General features: G+C 52.5%; 1 protein-coding gene and 1 pseudogene across 2 annotated transcripts in view; both read left to right on the top strand.

The window, feature by feature from the left end:
• Window positions 1–13,882, top strand: part of LOC135905456 (snake venom 5'-nucleotidase-like) — a 37,229-nt gene extending 23,347 nt beyond the window's left edge. For both annotated transcript variants that reach the window (XM_070531893.1, XM_065436406.2), the window contains 2 exons: window positions 12,451–12,642; window positions 13,478–13,882. In XM_070531893.1, the coding sequence (XP_070387994.1) occupies window positions 12,451–12,642; window positions 13,478–13,734 (449 nt within the window). In that variant the 3' untranslated portion in view covers window positions 13,735–13,882. The remainder of the gene's footprint in view (window positions 1–12,450; window positions 12,643–13,477) is intronic.
• On the top strand, window positions 10,481–10,660 carry LOC135905493 (U2 spliceosomal RNA; annotated as a pseudogene).
• Window positions 13,883–14,792: the final 910 nt, after the last annotated feature.

Genomic DNA, 14,792 nt, shown 5'->3' with positions numbered 1-14,792 from the left:
ATGTCCGTGAGGGTGCGATTCAGGCGCTGGGTGAGGCCATTTGTTTGGGGATGGCAGGAAGCTGGCAATTTGTGCTGCGTTGAGGAGGAGCGCAAAATATCGTTGATTATGCGGGACAAAAATGCGCGGCCTCGATCTGTGAGCAATTGGCGAGGGGCGCCTTGCTGTAGAATAACATCGTGGAACATATATATATATATATATATATATATATATATATATATATATATATATATATATATATATATATATATTGCAACGGGGGTGTTCGCCTAGCAGAAAGGTCCCTAGTTATAGGTTGTGGCGCTAGGCTTAAACAGATCGGCGCTATATCGTAACGGGGAAGCAAGCACTTCACGTCGTCTTCTTCTCCTCCACTAGCACCATGCCCACTGCCAAGTGCCTTCAGTACAATCACTCCCCACCGAAAGAGTAGCCATCCTGGCGACCTAAGGGCAGGAAAACACAGGGGGGTCATGGCACTGCTTGAGCCGGGAGACGTGCACAATTTCCTGGCCGCGACGACGCTGGTCGGAAGGCGCTTCCGTTGGCTCGATGAGGTAGTTGACCGCGGATGTTTTTTTCAGTACCCTATAAGGACCGTGGTACTTGGAGAGCAGCTTAGAGGAAAGGCCTGGAGGTGTAGAGGGCACCCACAACCAGACCAGCGAGCCAGGAGCAAAGCACGTAGCCGCAGTAGATGAATCATGGCGATGCTTTTGGCGCCACTGGTCCTGGGATGTCAACGAACGAGCGAGCTGGCGACATTCTTCGGCGTAAGCAGCCGCTCTAGAAACAGTCGTGCACTCCGAAGCATCTGGTCGGTAAGGCAGAATCGTGTCCATAGTGCATGAAGGTTCGTGTCCGTAAAGGAGAAAGAAAGGGGAGAACCCAGTGGTGCTTTGCTTGGCGGTGTTGTAAGCGTAGGTGACGAAAGGCAGAATGCGATCCCAATTCGAGTGGTCAGAGGAAGCATACATGGCCAACATGTCGCCAAGGGTGCGGTTGAAACGCTCTGTCATCCCATTAGTTTGAGGATGATATGCCGTGGTGGTGCGGTGAATGATGCGACACTCCTTTAGCAATGCTGCAACGACGTCGGAGAGAAAAACGCGACCACGGTCGCTCAGTAATTCTCTAGGTGCTCCAGGGCCAGTACCCGGTGCCCGAGAGGTACGAAGGACCCAACAACGAAGAACTGGACCGGCCGTTTACCATGACGGAACTGTGGACAGCGATAGATGACAGTAACAAGAGAAGTGCACCCGGCAGGGACGCCATAACTTACAAATTACTCGGCAACATGAGCGGTACAGCGGCCAGCAGCCTCCTAGAGCACATTAACGAAGCCTGGGAAAGCTCGCAGTTGCCGAAGGAATGGAAGGACGCCGAGGTCCGCTTCATTCCAAAGCCCGGCAAGGCCCTCACGATAGACAACATGCGGCCCATCTCTCTCACATCCTGCGTGGGGAAGGTGATGGAGCGCATGGTCCTTCGCCGGCTGCAGAAGCACCTCGAAGAAACGGATCAGATGCCAGAGACGATGTACGGCTTCAGGCAACATCTCAGCACCCAAGACGTGATGATCCAACTCCACGAACTGGTCGTCAAGCCGGCAACGAGGCACGCGCCGCGCGGGATACTCGCCCTCGACCTGAAGGGAGCGTTTGACAACGTGTCCCACGCGAGCGTGTTGCAGAATCTAAACAAAACCCGGTGTGGCCGAAAGACATTTGGCTACATAAAAGATTTTCTGTCAAACCGAACGGCGACCATCAGGATAGGGGAGGAGAAGTCGGACCCTGTCGAGCTCGGCGATAGGGGCACCCCTCAGGGATCGGTCTTGTCGCCCCTGCTCTTCAATCTGGCCCTGCTGCCCCTGCCCGATCTACTCAAGCAAATTGAAGGCGTGGACCACGCGTTCTACGCCGACGATATTACGGTGTGGACGGCCCGAGCCGGATCCGATGCCTGGATGGAGGAAGTCTTGCAGCGGGCGGCAACGACCGTGCATGAGTACGCAAAGTCGTGCGGACTGAGCTGCGCTCCCCAGAAATCAGAGCTGCTCATTATCCAACCGGGAAAATCCAAGAAGGAGCTGCCGCCGAACGTGACTATCACCATCGCCGGAACTACCATCAAGCCAACACAGCAGATTAGAATTCTCGGCCTACTACTTCAGAGCGACGGGAAGGCACAGGCCGCCATCACAAAGATCAAGACTTCAACCGAACAGATACTTGGTATGATTCGGAGGGTATCTAATAGGAACCGAGGCCTTAAAGAGGACGATGCCATGCGCCTGGTACGCGCGTTCGTCGTGTCGCGGGTTACCTACGCCGCACCGTATCTCCAGCTGACGAAGGCGAATAGGGACACCCTAAACACGATGCTTCGTAAGGCAACGAAACAAGCACTGGGCATGCCTATTTACTCGTCCACTCAAAAACTGCTAGACATGGGCGTCCACAACACGGTGGAGGAGCTCATCGAAGCCCACCTCTCAAATCAGAGAATCCGGCTCAGTCACACGGAACACGGACGAGCCGTCCTACGCAAAATAGGATGGCAGATCGAGCCAGTACCCATCAAGACGGCCCTTCCGGAAAACTGGAAAACGATCATTCAGACGAAACCCCTTCCCCGGAACATGACGCCGGGCAAGGACGACGAGAGGCGCACCGCGCGAGCTAAAGCACTAGCCCGGAAGCTGGAAGAGAACCCCAGGGTCCTCTACGCGGACGCCTCGCTCCAGAAACACAGTGACCGTGCAGCGGTGGTGGTTACATCAAAAGACAGGCTGATCGTCAGCGCGTCCCTGAAGACAACAGACCCCGCAGTAGCCGAAGAAGCGGCCGTGGCCCTAGCACTCGCACAGCCGAGCGTGAACACCGTAGTCACAGACTCAAAGACTGCCTACAGAAGCTTCCGCAGGGGGGTAATCTCCTCCGCGGCCCGAGCCATTCTAGACAAGCACAAGCCTCCGGGAAGAGCCATAGAGCTCGTGTGGGTCCCGGCTCACTCGCAGGTAGCAGGCAACACCATCGCCGACTACCATGCCCGAGAAATGTCAATCCGGGCCGAGCACGAGCCGGCAGAGCTACCGCACCCGGTTACCAGCTTTCGGGACATTACCCGGATGTACCGAGAGGAAAGGTGCAGACTGCCAGAACCGCACCCCAAACTAACTAGGCAACAACAGACGATCCTGCGTCGAGCGCAGGCGGGATCGCTTGCGCATCCCGTACTGATGAACCGCATGTACCCTGCGGAACACGATATGTTCTGTCCTTTTTGCAGAAGAGAAAAGGGCACCCTGCCGCACGTCTTGGCAGAGTGCACAGAACTCAAGACCCCCCCTCCTCCCCTTCCCACCAACGCCCCCAATCCCCAACCCCTTGAGCGATGGGAGACCTTGTTATCCAGCCCCGCCCTACCGATTCAGCTCGCACTGACGGACAGGGGCCAGGAGCTGCTGGAAACATATGGGTCCCGTAACTAGGGAACCACCCCGTCTGGTGCCTGCCTGCACCACCGATTTATTTCGGGCCCAGCAAATGTTGCTTCATCATCATCTAGGTGCTCCATGGCGTAAAATCAGGTTTCGAAGGAGAAAACTGGCGACGTCTTTTGCTGTGGCAGATGCTAGGGCTGAAGTTTCGCCGTACCGCGTGAGGTGGTCGATAGCGACAATAACCCAGCGGTTGCCGCTTGGAGTGTTGGGAAGCGGACCGTATATGTCAATGCCGACGCGGTCGAACGCGCGCGCGGGGCATGGTAAAGGTTGCAAGGGGCCGGTGGCATGTTGAGGTGGCGTCTTGCGTCGTTGGCATATGAGGCAGGACCGGACGTACTGGCGAGCGAAGCGGTACATACCGCGCCAGTAGTACCGAAGCTGGATGCGAGAGTATGTCTTTAAGACACCAGCGTGGCCGCATTGGGGATCGTCGTGGAACGTGGCGCAGATGTCAGGGCGCAGGTGTCGGGGTATAACAAGCAACCACTTGCGACCGCTCGAATTGTAGTTGCGGCGGTACAGCAGGTTATCCCGAATGATGAAGTGCGCTGTTTGACGACGGAGCGTCCGAGAAAGTGGCGCTGGCGACTGGCTAGACAGGAAGTCAAGAAGCGAAGAGATCCATGGGTCCTTGCGCTGCTCTGATGGCATGTCGGTAATGTTGAGGGCGAAGGCTCCATGTGTGGAAATAGACGAGTGGTCAGGACCGGAGGGCAGGGGTGACCGGGATAGAGCGTCTGCGTCTGAATGTTTTCGGCCGGAGCGATAAACAACGCGGATGTCGTACTCTTGTAGGCGCAATGCCCAGCGGGCGAGCCGACCAGTTGGATCTTTTAAGGAAGATAACCAGCATAGGGCATGATGGTCGGTCACGATGTCAAATGGACGCCCGTACACATAAGGACGAAATTTTCCGATTGCCCAAACGATGGCCAGACATTCCTTTTCAGTAACCGAGTAGTTCGCCTCGGCTTTGGTAAGGGTGCGGCTGGCATACGCGACGACGTACTCTTCGAAGCCATCCTTGCGTTGCGCAAGAACAGCGCCGAGCCCGACACCGCTAGCGTCCGTATGGATCTCAGTTGGTGCAGATGGGTCGAAGTGTCGCAGTACCGGAGGAGAGGTGAGAACGCGTCGCAGTTCTTGGAATGCGTCGTCGCATGCCGGGGACCAGGCTGATAGGTCAGAACTGCCGGTGAGAAGCTGCGTCAAGGGGGCGATGATAGAGGCAAAGTTACGGATGAAGCGCCGGAAATATGAGCACAAGCCGATGAAACTGCGAAGCTCTTTCATGGTGGTTGGTTTGGGGAACTCGGTTACGGCGCTAAGTTTCGTGGGGTCCGGGAGGATACCGTCTTTGGAAACTACATGACCGAGAATAGTAAGCGTGCGAGCGCCGAAGTGGCATTTCTTCAAATTTAGTTGCAGTCCTGCAGTGGAGAGGCACGCAAGGACTTGCTCGAGGCGGCTGAGGTGCGTCGCAAAGTCGGTGGAAAAAACCACAATGTCATCCAAATAACAGAGGCACGTTTTCCACTTCAGCCCTCGAAGAATGCTATCCATCATTCGCTCGAAAGTGGCAGGCGCGTTGCAGAGGCCGAACGGCATGACGGTGAATTCATATAGCCCATCAGGAGTTACAAAGGCTGTCTTTTGGCGATCGGCCTCTGCCATGGGCACTTGCCAATACCCGGAGCGTAGATCCAGCGAGGAAAAGAATTCCGCTCCCTGCAGACTGTCCAAGGCATCGTCGATGCGCGGCAGAGGATATACATCTTTGCGCGTTATTCGGTTAAGGCGGCGATAGTCGACGCAGAACCGAATGGAGCCGTCTTTCTTTTTAACAAGGACAACCGGAGATGCCCAGGGACTGTTAGAGGGCTGGATGATGCCACGCTCCAGCATGTCGTCAACGTGCTCGTCGATGACACGGCGTTCAGCGGCCGACACACGATACGGACGCTGGCGCAATGGTGTTTGTTGGCCGGTGTCGATACGGTGAACGACTGCGGACGCCCGGCCCAAGGATGGTTGGCCAATGTCAAATGAGGCACGAAAACGCTGGAGGAGCTTGATGATTTCGGTGTGCTGCGCAGGTGTGAGTTCTGCGTCGACGGAACGAGCGAAGACGTCTACAGGGGCATCGGTCGCGGCGGCAGGAGTTACGGCACAAATCGGAAGTGATGCCGTATCACCAAACATGGTGGCCGGGAGAATGCTATCGAATGCTTCAGCTGTACCCAGGCACTCGCCGCGGAGTAGGGATGATGGGCAGGCGGACGGATTGCACACGTAAAGGGCAGCAGAACCTTCGCAAAAAGTGACGACAGCAAACGGAAGCAGAAAGTTCCGGCGGCGCGCGCAAGTGGTCGACGGCGTAAACAGGACAGATGAGTTCGCAGCAGAGCTACATAAGACAGGAACCAGAGCGGCGGAGAAAGGTGCAATATCGATGTCAGAGGCGGCAACAACTTTAGGAGAATAATAGTCGTCAGGGTCAAAACACGGCACTGATAACGTAAGTTCGCAACGAGCGCAGTCGATAAGAGCTTGATTCAGAGATAGGAAATTCCAACCAAGAATAACGTCGTGCGAGGAACGAGGCAGGACGACAAATTCGATAACATGCAGAACGCTTTGAATGACAACCCGGGCTGTGCACGACGCTGAAGGCTGAACGCGATGCGAGGTTGCCGTACGCAGAGAAAGAGAGGTAAGGGGAATGGTCACTTTGTTCAAATTGCGGCAGAGCTTCTCACTAATAATAGAAACGGCGGCTCCGGTGTCGATAAGTGCGTGTACGGTGACGCCGTCTACGGACAGTTCAATTTCGTTCGCCGGCGCAGAATGAGGCCTTGAAATGTTCGACGGAAACGCAGTTCTTGCCTCTGGAACTGCGACTGCTAGTTTTCCTCTCGGGCTGGGCTGGGTCGGCGAACCATCGGGGAAATGGATCGGCGACGTGGGGAAGGCGACCGGCGTGAATCGAAGGGGAGGCGACTGTAAGAGGTGTCCGGAGGAAGGTTAGAGTGGTCCTGACGCGGAAGTCGAGCAGGCCTGTAGCTTGAGGCACCCCCACTGTCAGGTAAACGGGGGCTGCGACGGCGGCAGAATCGTGCTACGTGGCCCGGAAAATGGCATGAATAACATATTGGCCGGTTATCAGGTGTTCGCCACGGGTTGACGACAGGGGCTCCAGCGGCCGAGTTAGGGACGACCATCGGGCGTGAAGGTGGCGGCGGCACATGGAAGGTGGCAGTGGCCCGGTAGGCATCAGGAGCCGGAGGGGCGTAAGGCCGGGCGACAACGTCAGCGTAAGTGAGTGGTCCAGCTGCAGGCTGCGGAGGAGGGGCAGATGGCAGCGCCGCGGCAACTTGGGTCTGAATGACGCGGCGAAGCGAGGGAGCCAAGGTTGTCGACGGCTCGGGTGTGCTGTTCGCCAGAGAAAGTTGGCGTGCCACTTCCTGACGGATGAACTGCTTTATCTCCGGCATTAAAGCAGAGATGTCGGTAGCATCGTGGCCGAAATCCAACGGAGATAGATCCGTGGTGTCCTGCTGAGCAGCGCGAGTTGATGCACGCTGCTTGCGCAGCTCGTCGTACTGCTGACAGAGCTGTACGACCTCGGAAATCGTCCGCGGACTCTTCGCGACAAGCATCTGGAAGGCTTGGTCATCGATGCCTTTCATAACGTGCTTGATCTTGTCAGCTTCGTCCATAGACGAGTTGACGCGCTTGCATAGCGAGAGCACGTCTTCAATATAACTAGTGAAGGTCTCCTCCTGGCGTTGAGCTCGACCACGCAAGCGCTGCTCAGCGCGAAGCCGGCGAACGGCGGGACGGCCGAAGACCTCTGCCAAAGTTGCCGTGAAAGCCGACCAGGTGGTAAGATCGGCTTCATGATTGCGGAACCATAGGTTGGCCACGTCAGTCAAATAAAAGATGACATTTGTCAGCTTGGCGCGGTCGTCCCACCTATTATAGGCGCTTACACGGTCATATTCGGCGAGCCAGTCTTCCACGTCGTGGTCGTCTGTGCCGCTAAATATAGCCGGATCGCGCTGCCGGATGACGCCAGAACAGACGATGGCGGGGGGCACGGGAGCAGCAGCCTGGGATGGTCCCGGTTCATCCATTGCAACAGCTGGCGGTAGCGTTCGGCTGCGGAGTTCCAGGATGTCGAAGGTAAACCCAGCAGCTCCACCAAATGCAACGGGGGTGTTCGCCTAGCAGAAAGGTCCCTAGTTATAGGTTGTGGCGCTAGGCTTAAACAGATCGGCGCTATATCGTAACGGGGAAGCAAGCACTTCACGTCGTCTTCTTCTCCTCCACTAGCACCATGCCCACTGCCAAGTGCCTTCAGTACAATATATATATATATTTATATATATATATATATATATATATATATATATATATATATATATATATATATATATATATATATTGAAGGACCCTCGCCTTCGCTTAGGGGGTCCGCGAGCCGCGACCAGCACGACAAAGGACCAGTGGCGCAAAGAACAGAAACCGCTTTAATTTGCGATATAATGAAGCACTCAAACAATTACTGCAGTCTCGCGGCCAATAGCAGAAAAGAACAAGGCAAAGAAGCAAGCAGCAGAACAGCGAGGCAACAAAATGTACAAGCCAAAGGGAGCGACAAAATAACGGCCGTTACAAGCCCTCAACCAACACAATCTTTCTGTCGATAACGGAATGAAAAATTGGAGGCTTATCGAGGTTAAGCCCAGTGGATGCTTCGCATCCACTGGGCTTAACCTTAGTGTATCCTTAGCGTTTGGAGGCATCTTGACCGCATACACGCCCGGCGCAAAGACGCTGGCGCGGTTGCGGGCACAGAGACTGACGCGACGGCGGGTGCGCGCCGCTTCATCCCTGGCGTGACGTCACATATCACGTGATGCAGCGATGGTGGCGCCGCCGCGTCGCGTGCGAAGGCGCGAACCGAAGCGTGGAGGCCTCCGCCGGGCGACGTCCGACGGCGCGATATGAGGCCCCATCTGCAGCCGGTGTGACGTCATCACGTGACGTCATGTCACGTGACCTACTTGAAGGTCACTTGAAGGTCAATGGTGGCCACCGCCGGGAGGTGACCGACGGCGCGATATGAGGCCCCATCTGCAGCCTGTGTGACGTCATCACGTGACGTCATGTCACGTGACCCCACTTTAGGGTCAATGGTGGCCACCGCCGGGCGTCGCGCGAAGACCCGAAACCTACGTTAATATGCTTCGCATAATAAAGCGCAGAAAGCAAGCAAGCACCGAACCAGGCGCGCAGATGCAGTCCAAAAAATTGGAGGACGCTTAAGCTTCGCCTTCAAGAGTGGAACGCGACAGCGTTCCCGTCGACCCGCCAAGGGGTGTAAGACAATGGGCTACAGGGCAGCCATCACTTACGAGGCGCCCTGCATCGGACGCGGTGAGCGTCGAGCCATATGGTCGAGCAACGCGGCGTTCGGCGCAGCAACGAAACGTGCGCCTGAGCAAGCGGAACGAACCAAAGAACTCGGTATCTCGGAGGGGGAAATGATGCACGCCAGCCAAACGTCGTGATCGGCACGGGCAGAGAGATAGACAGATAGTGATCTAAAGAAAGGAAGGACGCTTGATTCTGCGGAGGGAGCAAGGCGAAGCGTTGTCAGGGGAGAGAGAGTCCGGGCAACGACCCCCCTCGCACCGGTCCTTCCACAGCTCCAATGCGCGCGTGGCGCGCCATCTGTCGAGGCAGCGCCCTACATGGAGAAGAGGGGGTCTTCTGTGTTTGCCGCAAGATGGCTCTGCGTGTGCGGAAAGCGCAGAAGAAATGCAGCGGAAACGCACTTCGCTACTCGTGTAATTGCAACTTCTGTAAGTTACATGTTCATAATTACCGATATACACTGCAGTATAACTTTCCACGGCTTGTTTCGAAGGCAACACCGCATTCACTAGAGACGCATTTGTACCGCTTGGAAGCATCAAACTCGTGGCTGAGTGGTAGCATCTCCGTCTCACACTCCGGACACCCTGGTTCGATTCCCACCCAGCCCATCTTGGAAGCTGCTTTTTACTTATGAAGTGCCTGCCGTGATTTATCGCTCACGGTCAACGCCGCGGACGCCGACGCCGACACCCGACGCGCACGACACCGGCTTTTCTGCAACACGAGCTCCTTAAAGCTATCGCGTTAAAAGCGAACAAGAGCACTTTTTCACGCGAACACAACGCAAAAATGCTTTTCCCCCCGCTCTGCAGCACGCTCAGAAATAAACCTAGACGGGCAACGCCCCACCAGCGCCTCCCCAGGCCCGCGCCCCGACAAAAGCCCCGAGTGCCGTCTCCGCTGCCTTCTTATCGGGCAGCCGCCTTCCCGGCAGTCCCTGCGCGAGTTCTTCCGATAACGCGACTGGTGCGCATGCTCCATGCAACGAGTGCTGGTTGTGGCGCGCGTTTCAAAGGCTTCCCCCGTGCGCGCTGCAGACGAGGTTCTTCCTCGGAAGACGATGAGCTACCGAGGGGTACACATAGCCATGTATTGTTGCAAAACGTAGCACGACACCTTATACTACTGAATCCCGACACGTGGAACGGACACGCACTTCACCGCACTCCGAGGGCACACACTGCTTCACCGTAGCCAAGGCGGTCGTGCATTAGTCGACGTACCGCAGTGAAGTATAATGGTCGTGAGGTCCCTCGACGACCACAAGCGGTCACATAGAACACAGGTCACACAAAATTGGTTCCCCACAAGCTTCCTTTTAAAATTGGCCGTTGCTCCGGTGAAACGTTCCAAGTTCGCGGAATCAGGGCCAGATGAACGGTTCGCATTTCCTTCCGCCTAGCGGTGCTGGCGGGCAGCACGATTACGGGACCGCCATCACGGGAGAGCGGAAGGAAAGGAAAGGAGATACGCAAGCGCTTGCAACGCCGACAAAGAGAGGGCGGTGTGAACGTAGACATGGCCCACGCGGGTTGAAGTGTAGCGTATGTCCTTATCAGCTTAATATCTGATACGAGATGTATTTGGACCTAAGATATTAAACTTACTTTTGAAAAGTGGCGGAGTGCTTAAAGCTTGCGTCAGTTCCGCCGTGGGTTGGCTCAGTATTGCAATATCTTCGGAATCGGCACAGGTATGGAGAGAAATCTACACGGCTCGACAGACGCACACGTTTTTTTCGAGAACGTAGCCATATCCAGCTTCGCTACGCAACAAATTTGTTGTGTACTCCAGGGTAGCGTATCGCACTGCTGCCGAGAAGCAGCGGCGCCTGCCTATCGAAGCTCGACCGACGTTACTTATTGGGTAGCCTGGCGTTGTCGGCGGGCTGCAGGCATCCGGCAGACCATGGCGACCAAGCAAGGGCGAGACGATTTTTAGTGCGAAACTTGCACGGTTCATTCAAAGGTAGATGAAAAAAAATGAGAAGGAAATATAAAAAGAAGAAAAAGAAAAGAAGATTCGAAGGTTGCGAAGGTGTTCAGGAGCTCACTCAACACACGTGCAGCCTCTTCTAGGAGCGAAGTGCAAGTGACGGGTGCACCGTAGGAGAACCTTCCCCCTCTCCCACCCCGGATCTCTACCACGTGACCGGCTTCCAACACTTCACATACATGCATTTCTTCCCACTTTGACTCTCCTAATGCTAATGCGTTAAAAGGAAAGACCGATCGAAAGTGCTTTATAACTGGCTTAAACACTTAATTGATGACAACTGAAAGCGAGTTCATGCTACCGTTATTCTACATGTCGTACGTATGGGTCTATATATCACCTATTGTTGGACATTTACATTTCAACAACTGTTCCAACTGTTGCAAACTTATGTGTAACAACGTTGTTAACAACGGTCTTAGGCATTAGGTGGAAACAATCGCATTACTCAACACACTGATGTTGCACAAAAATGAGAACTCTTGTTTCATATTCTTTTCATTTTCCTTTTTTTGGGAAGTTAGCACTCACATCCCCCGAAATCACGGATGTGCTGTCCAACAGTGAGTAAGACAATTACGGCAATTTTTTTCTCTCCAAATAATCTTTCCCACCTTTCACATCCTGATTACTACAAAGAATGATAACATCACAGCTGCGGCAATCTTGTACTTTACTTGTCTGTGTTCAAACAAGAAACTGGAAATATGCGACGCGTCCAATTCTAACAAATTATTGGAAAGCCTGGCAAAAAGTTGAGTCGTAGAATCCAACGACGCGGTCAAAGTCTGCACGTTTTGTGCGCCTATTAAAAGCGCCGATACTTTAGAAGCCTTGGGGAAACAGCATCGTATTAACCGGTATAATTAAAGCTGGGGCCACTTCCCATGACTATTTCTAGCTTTCACGTAAGTTTACAGTTAATATTCATTGCAGCGAATTCAAGTTCCAAGGAGGATATTATTTTCTGAAAACTTCCTTTTCGTTGTTTCACATTTGCGTCTGCGTAGAGTTGAGCAGAAAAAAGAGCAGAGCTATTTGCATGACCAACACTGCTGTAAGCAATCCTTCTGGCGCAAATTCTTTTTCAATGACCCTGGCCGGCTTTGCTGCGTAGGGTAAAGCCAAAAATCCTCAGGCTGATTTTCCCGCCTTTCGCCCGTCAACGAGCGATTTGCTAATCTTCACTAAACTTCCGCGGTAACTCTTTCGATTTGCAACGTATTCTTAGATTCTGGAGCAGTACTGCAAGTGCTTTGTCCACAACGAAGTTATTCCTCCTCTTGGACACTGGCTTGAACCGAACGCTCCATCTTCTTGTTACCATGTGTACTTGTGCTTGTTAATTGCGCATGTTGTATATGCGGTTGTACTGTGTATCAGTGGCTCATTTCATGCATCAACCAATCTTTTTAGGAGTAGCATGCTAAGCGTATGGCCAGGCGAACATCTCGAGTGACTCATTAAAGAGTGTCTCTCTCTCTGTCTTACAGGTATTCGTGTGACGTATAACGTGGGGTATCCTCGTAACTGTCGCGTCGTATCACTACAAGTCCTGTGCAGAAAGTGCATGGTGCCTCGATACGAGGAAGTAAGTGACACCGGGGTCTACCGAATTGTCACCACTGACTACATTGCGAGAGGAGGGGATGGCTATAACAAAGCAACGAATGCCACAAGCGGAGGTGAGGAAGAGGTCGAAGTTTGGGTATAGTGTTTACACTTGTACACACCTAAGCCCATGTTACAAATCACTCTGCTGATGTGATCGCTGCTCGTAAACTTACTTTTTTATATAGAATAACGTAGAAAAGCTGCAGGAGAAGCCAGAAGCACATCGAACAATATGCGGCGCTTCGTCCAGAAGGATTGCCCCGCAGTGTCCGCTTAAGTCACGTAGTACGCGGCTGCGGACGGAGTTTTTTTCTCTTGGAACTCTGTAACAGGGCGCGTAATTAAGGGCAGACGTTGCTCGAAGCGCGAGAAAATCTACAAGTTACACTTGCAATAGAAACATACGATCGCTTTCCTTGTAAAGTATTCTAAGAGACCACATATGGGTGTATGTGGACAAGTGATTTTCATGGGACTTCGCTATGCCGCACTTACTCTCATTTATTGAATAAAAAAGAGCTTACTTAGGCGTCGCCCGACCTTTCCTTCAGCACAGTAAAGAATGCCGGTTGTCCAGGATGAAAGATTTCACGGATGTGGGGAGTCTGCAAAAGACCCATGAAGTTTGTGCTGCGTTTGCGCGGGCAAGGCCATCTAAAGTGTGTAGGGCGAGACAAAGGAGTTGTTCGCCATGGCGCTCACACGTACTCCTATACCTGATACGAGTGCTACTTGCGTTTATCACTAAGTATGCATGCATCTCTTTAGACAGCTGCATAAAAGCTCCGTAATGACAGCTTGACTGGGGCCCTCTTCCCACGGGATGGGGCTGGTCAAGTTCAATTTGCCATGGGGAGTTCACTTTGACATTCCAATACACTTTTGTTTCACTACTCTTTTCTGCAGGTCCTGCAGATTATACAGTTCTTGTGGACCACGTCAGGAAGATGACGCCGGTGAAGTCGGCCATTGAGGGACGCATAACAATTTTCAATGGATCTCAACGTGCAACGATTCCAGGCGACTCTGTCACCAACCCATCGCTCAGGAAGAAAGAGACCCTATCCGCAAGGCTGCTTTCACGCCCGATAGAAAAAATAAGAGCATTTTCTTATTTACTGGCGCGTTTATTCAAAACGAACCAGAAAATTTTAAACAAATGAATGTTTAATTGGTGCGAAACATATATAGCATCGCCCACTGCATTCTTTAATTCAGGAAACGCAGTTTTTTTAATGTGTTAGATCAATCTTAATGTATTAAAAGGATTTAACAACAGCTATGCTTAATAAAAAGAACTGTTGAGTGTTTTCTAGTGGTGTCGTCACTGTACAGTTATAATGAACGAATTGCACATCTCGTTGTACTTGGCTCTACGAGAAAGAGAGAGAGAGAGACATGCGAAGGGCGGAGTGGGTAACTGGAACATAAATATGCAGTTTGCTACCTCGCACTGGGGAATGGGTGAGGGGAAACGAAATCTGAAGAAGAAAATTGCAAAAAGAGAGAGAAAATAGGAAATAGAAGTAAGCAGCTATTTCTATTCAAGTCGAAACTTCCCGCAAAACACTGACGTGGGCCAACTTTGACAGTGCGTTTAGTTTGCAGGCCGACACAAGCAAGCCAAAAAAAGCGACGCAAGCATGTACCGCACCACCGCACCTGTGCATGACAGCACGACAGTTGTTAAAGGAAGCTTCTCATATAAAAAAAAAACAAGCAAAGCATATAACTTATGAAAGGGCAGAACAATAGCGCTTATAATGAGGGACAAAAAAGAAGGCGGACAGATATAAGCGTTCACTCGCAAGGTCAGAGAACAGGCTAACATGCAAGATTAGTACATTTGACAAACCACGATATATGCTCACATTGTTTTTCGTGCATTACAATGGAAGGATGGCTGACACATGGGTGAAGGTGTCTTCTAATGAAACATATTTGAATAGTTTTTCTGTTATTTGTTTCTTTCTGTCATAACAACACTGTCGTCCTGCCAAATTCAGTGACACAATCGCACACGTTGCTTTGGGAACCAAAGATGGAAGTTGATTATTTCAAAGGAGTTACTGTTATCTCTTAGCCTTTTCTTGATTCATCTTGCGGTTTTACCAACATACATGTTTTTCGCAAGCCAGTGTAATGTTATACACTGCTGCTATAGCGCTAAGAACAAACTTACCGACATGCCTCACAGTGTAGTCGGATTCTTTAGATTTCT

Source organism: Dermacentor albipictus, chromosome 1 (assembly GCF_038994185.2).
Source record: "Dermacentor albipictus isolate Rhodes 1998 colony chromosome 1, USDA_Dalb.pri_finalv2, whole genome shotgun sequence".
Taxonomy (NCBI): Eukaryota; Metazoa; Arthropoda; class Arachnida; order Ixodida; family Ixodidae; genus Dermacentor; species Dermacentor albipictus.
This window is presented reverse-complemented; position numbering and strand designations above follow the sequence as displayed.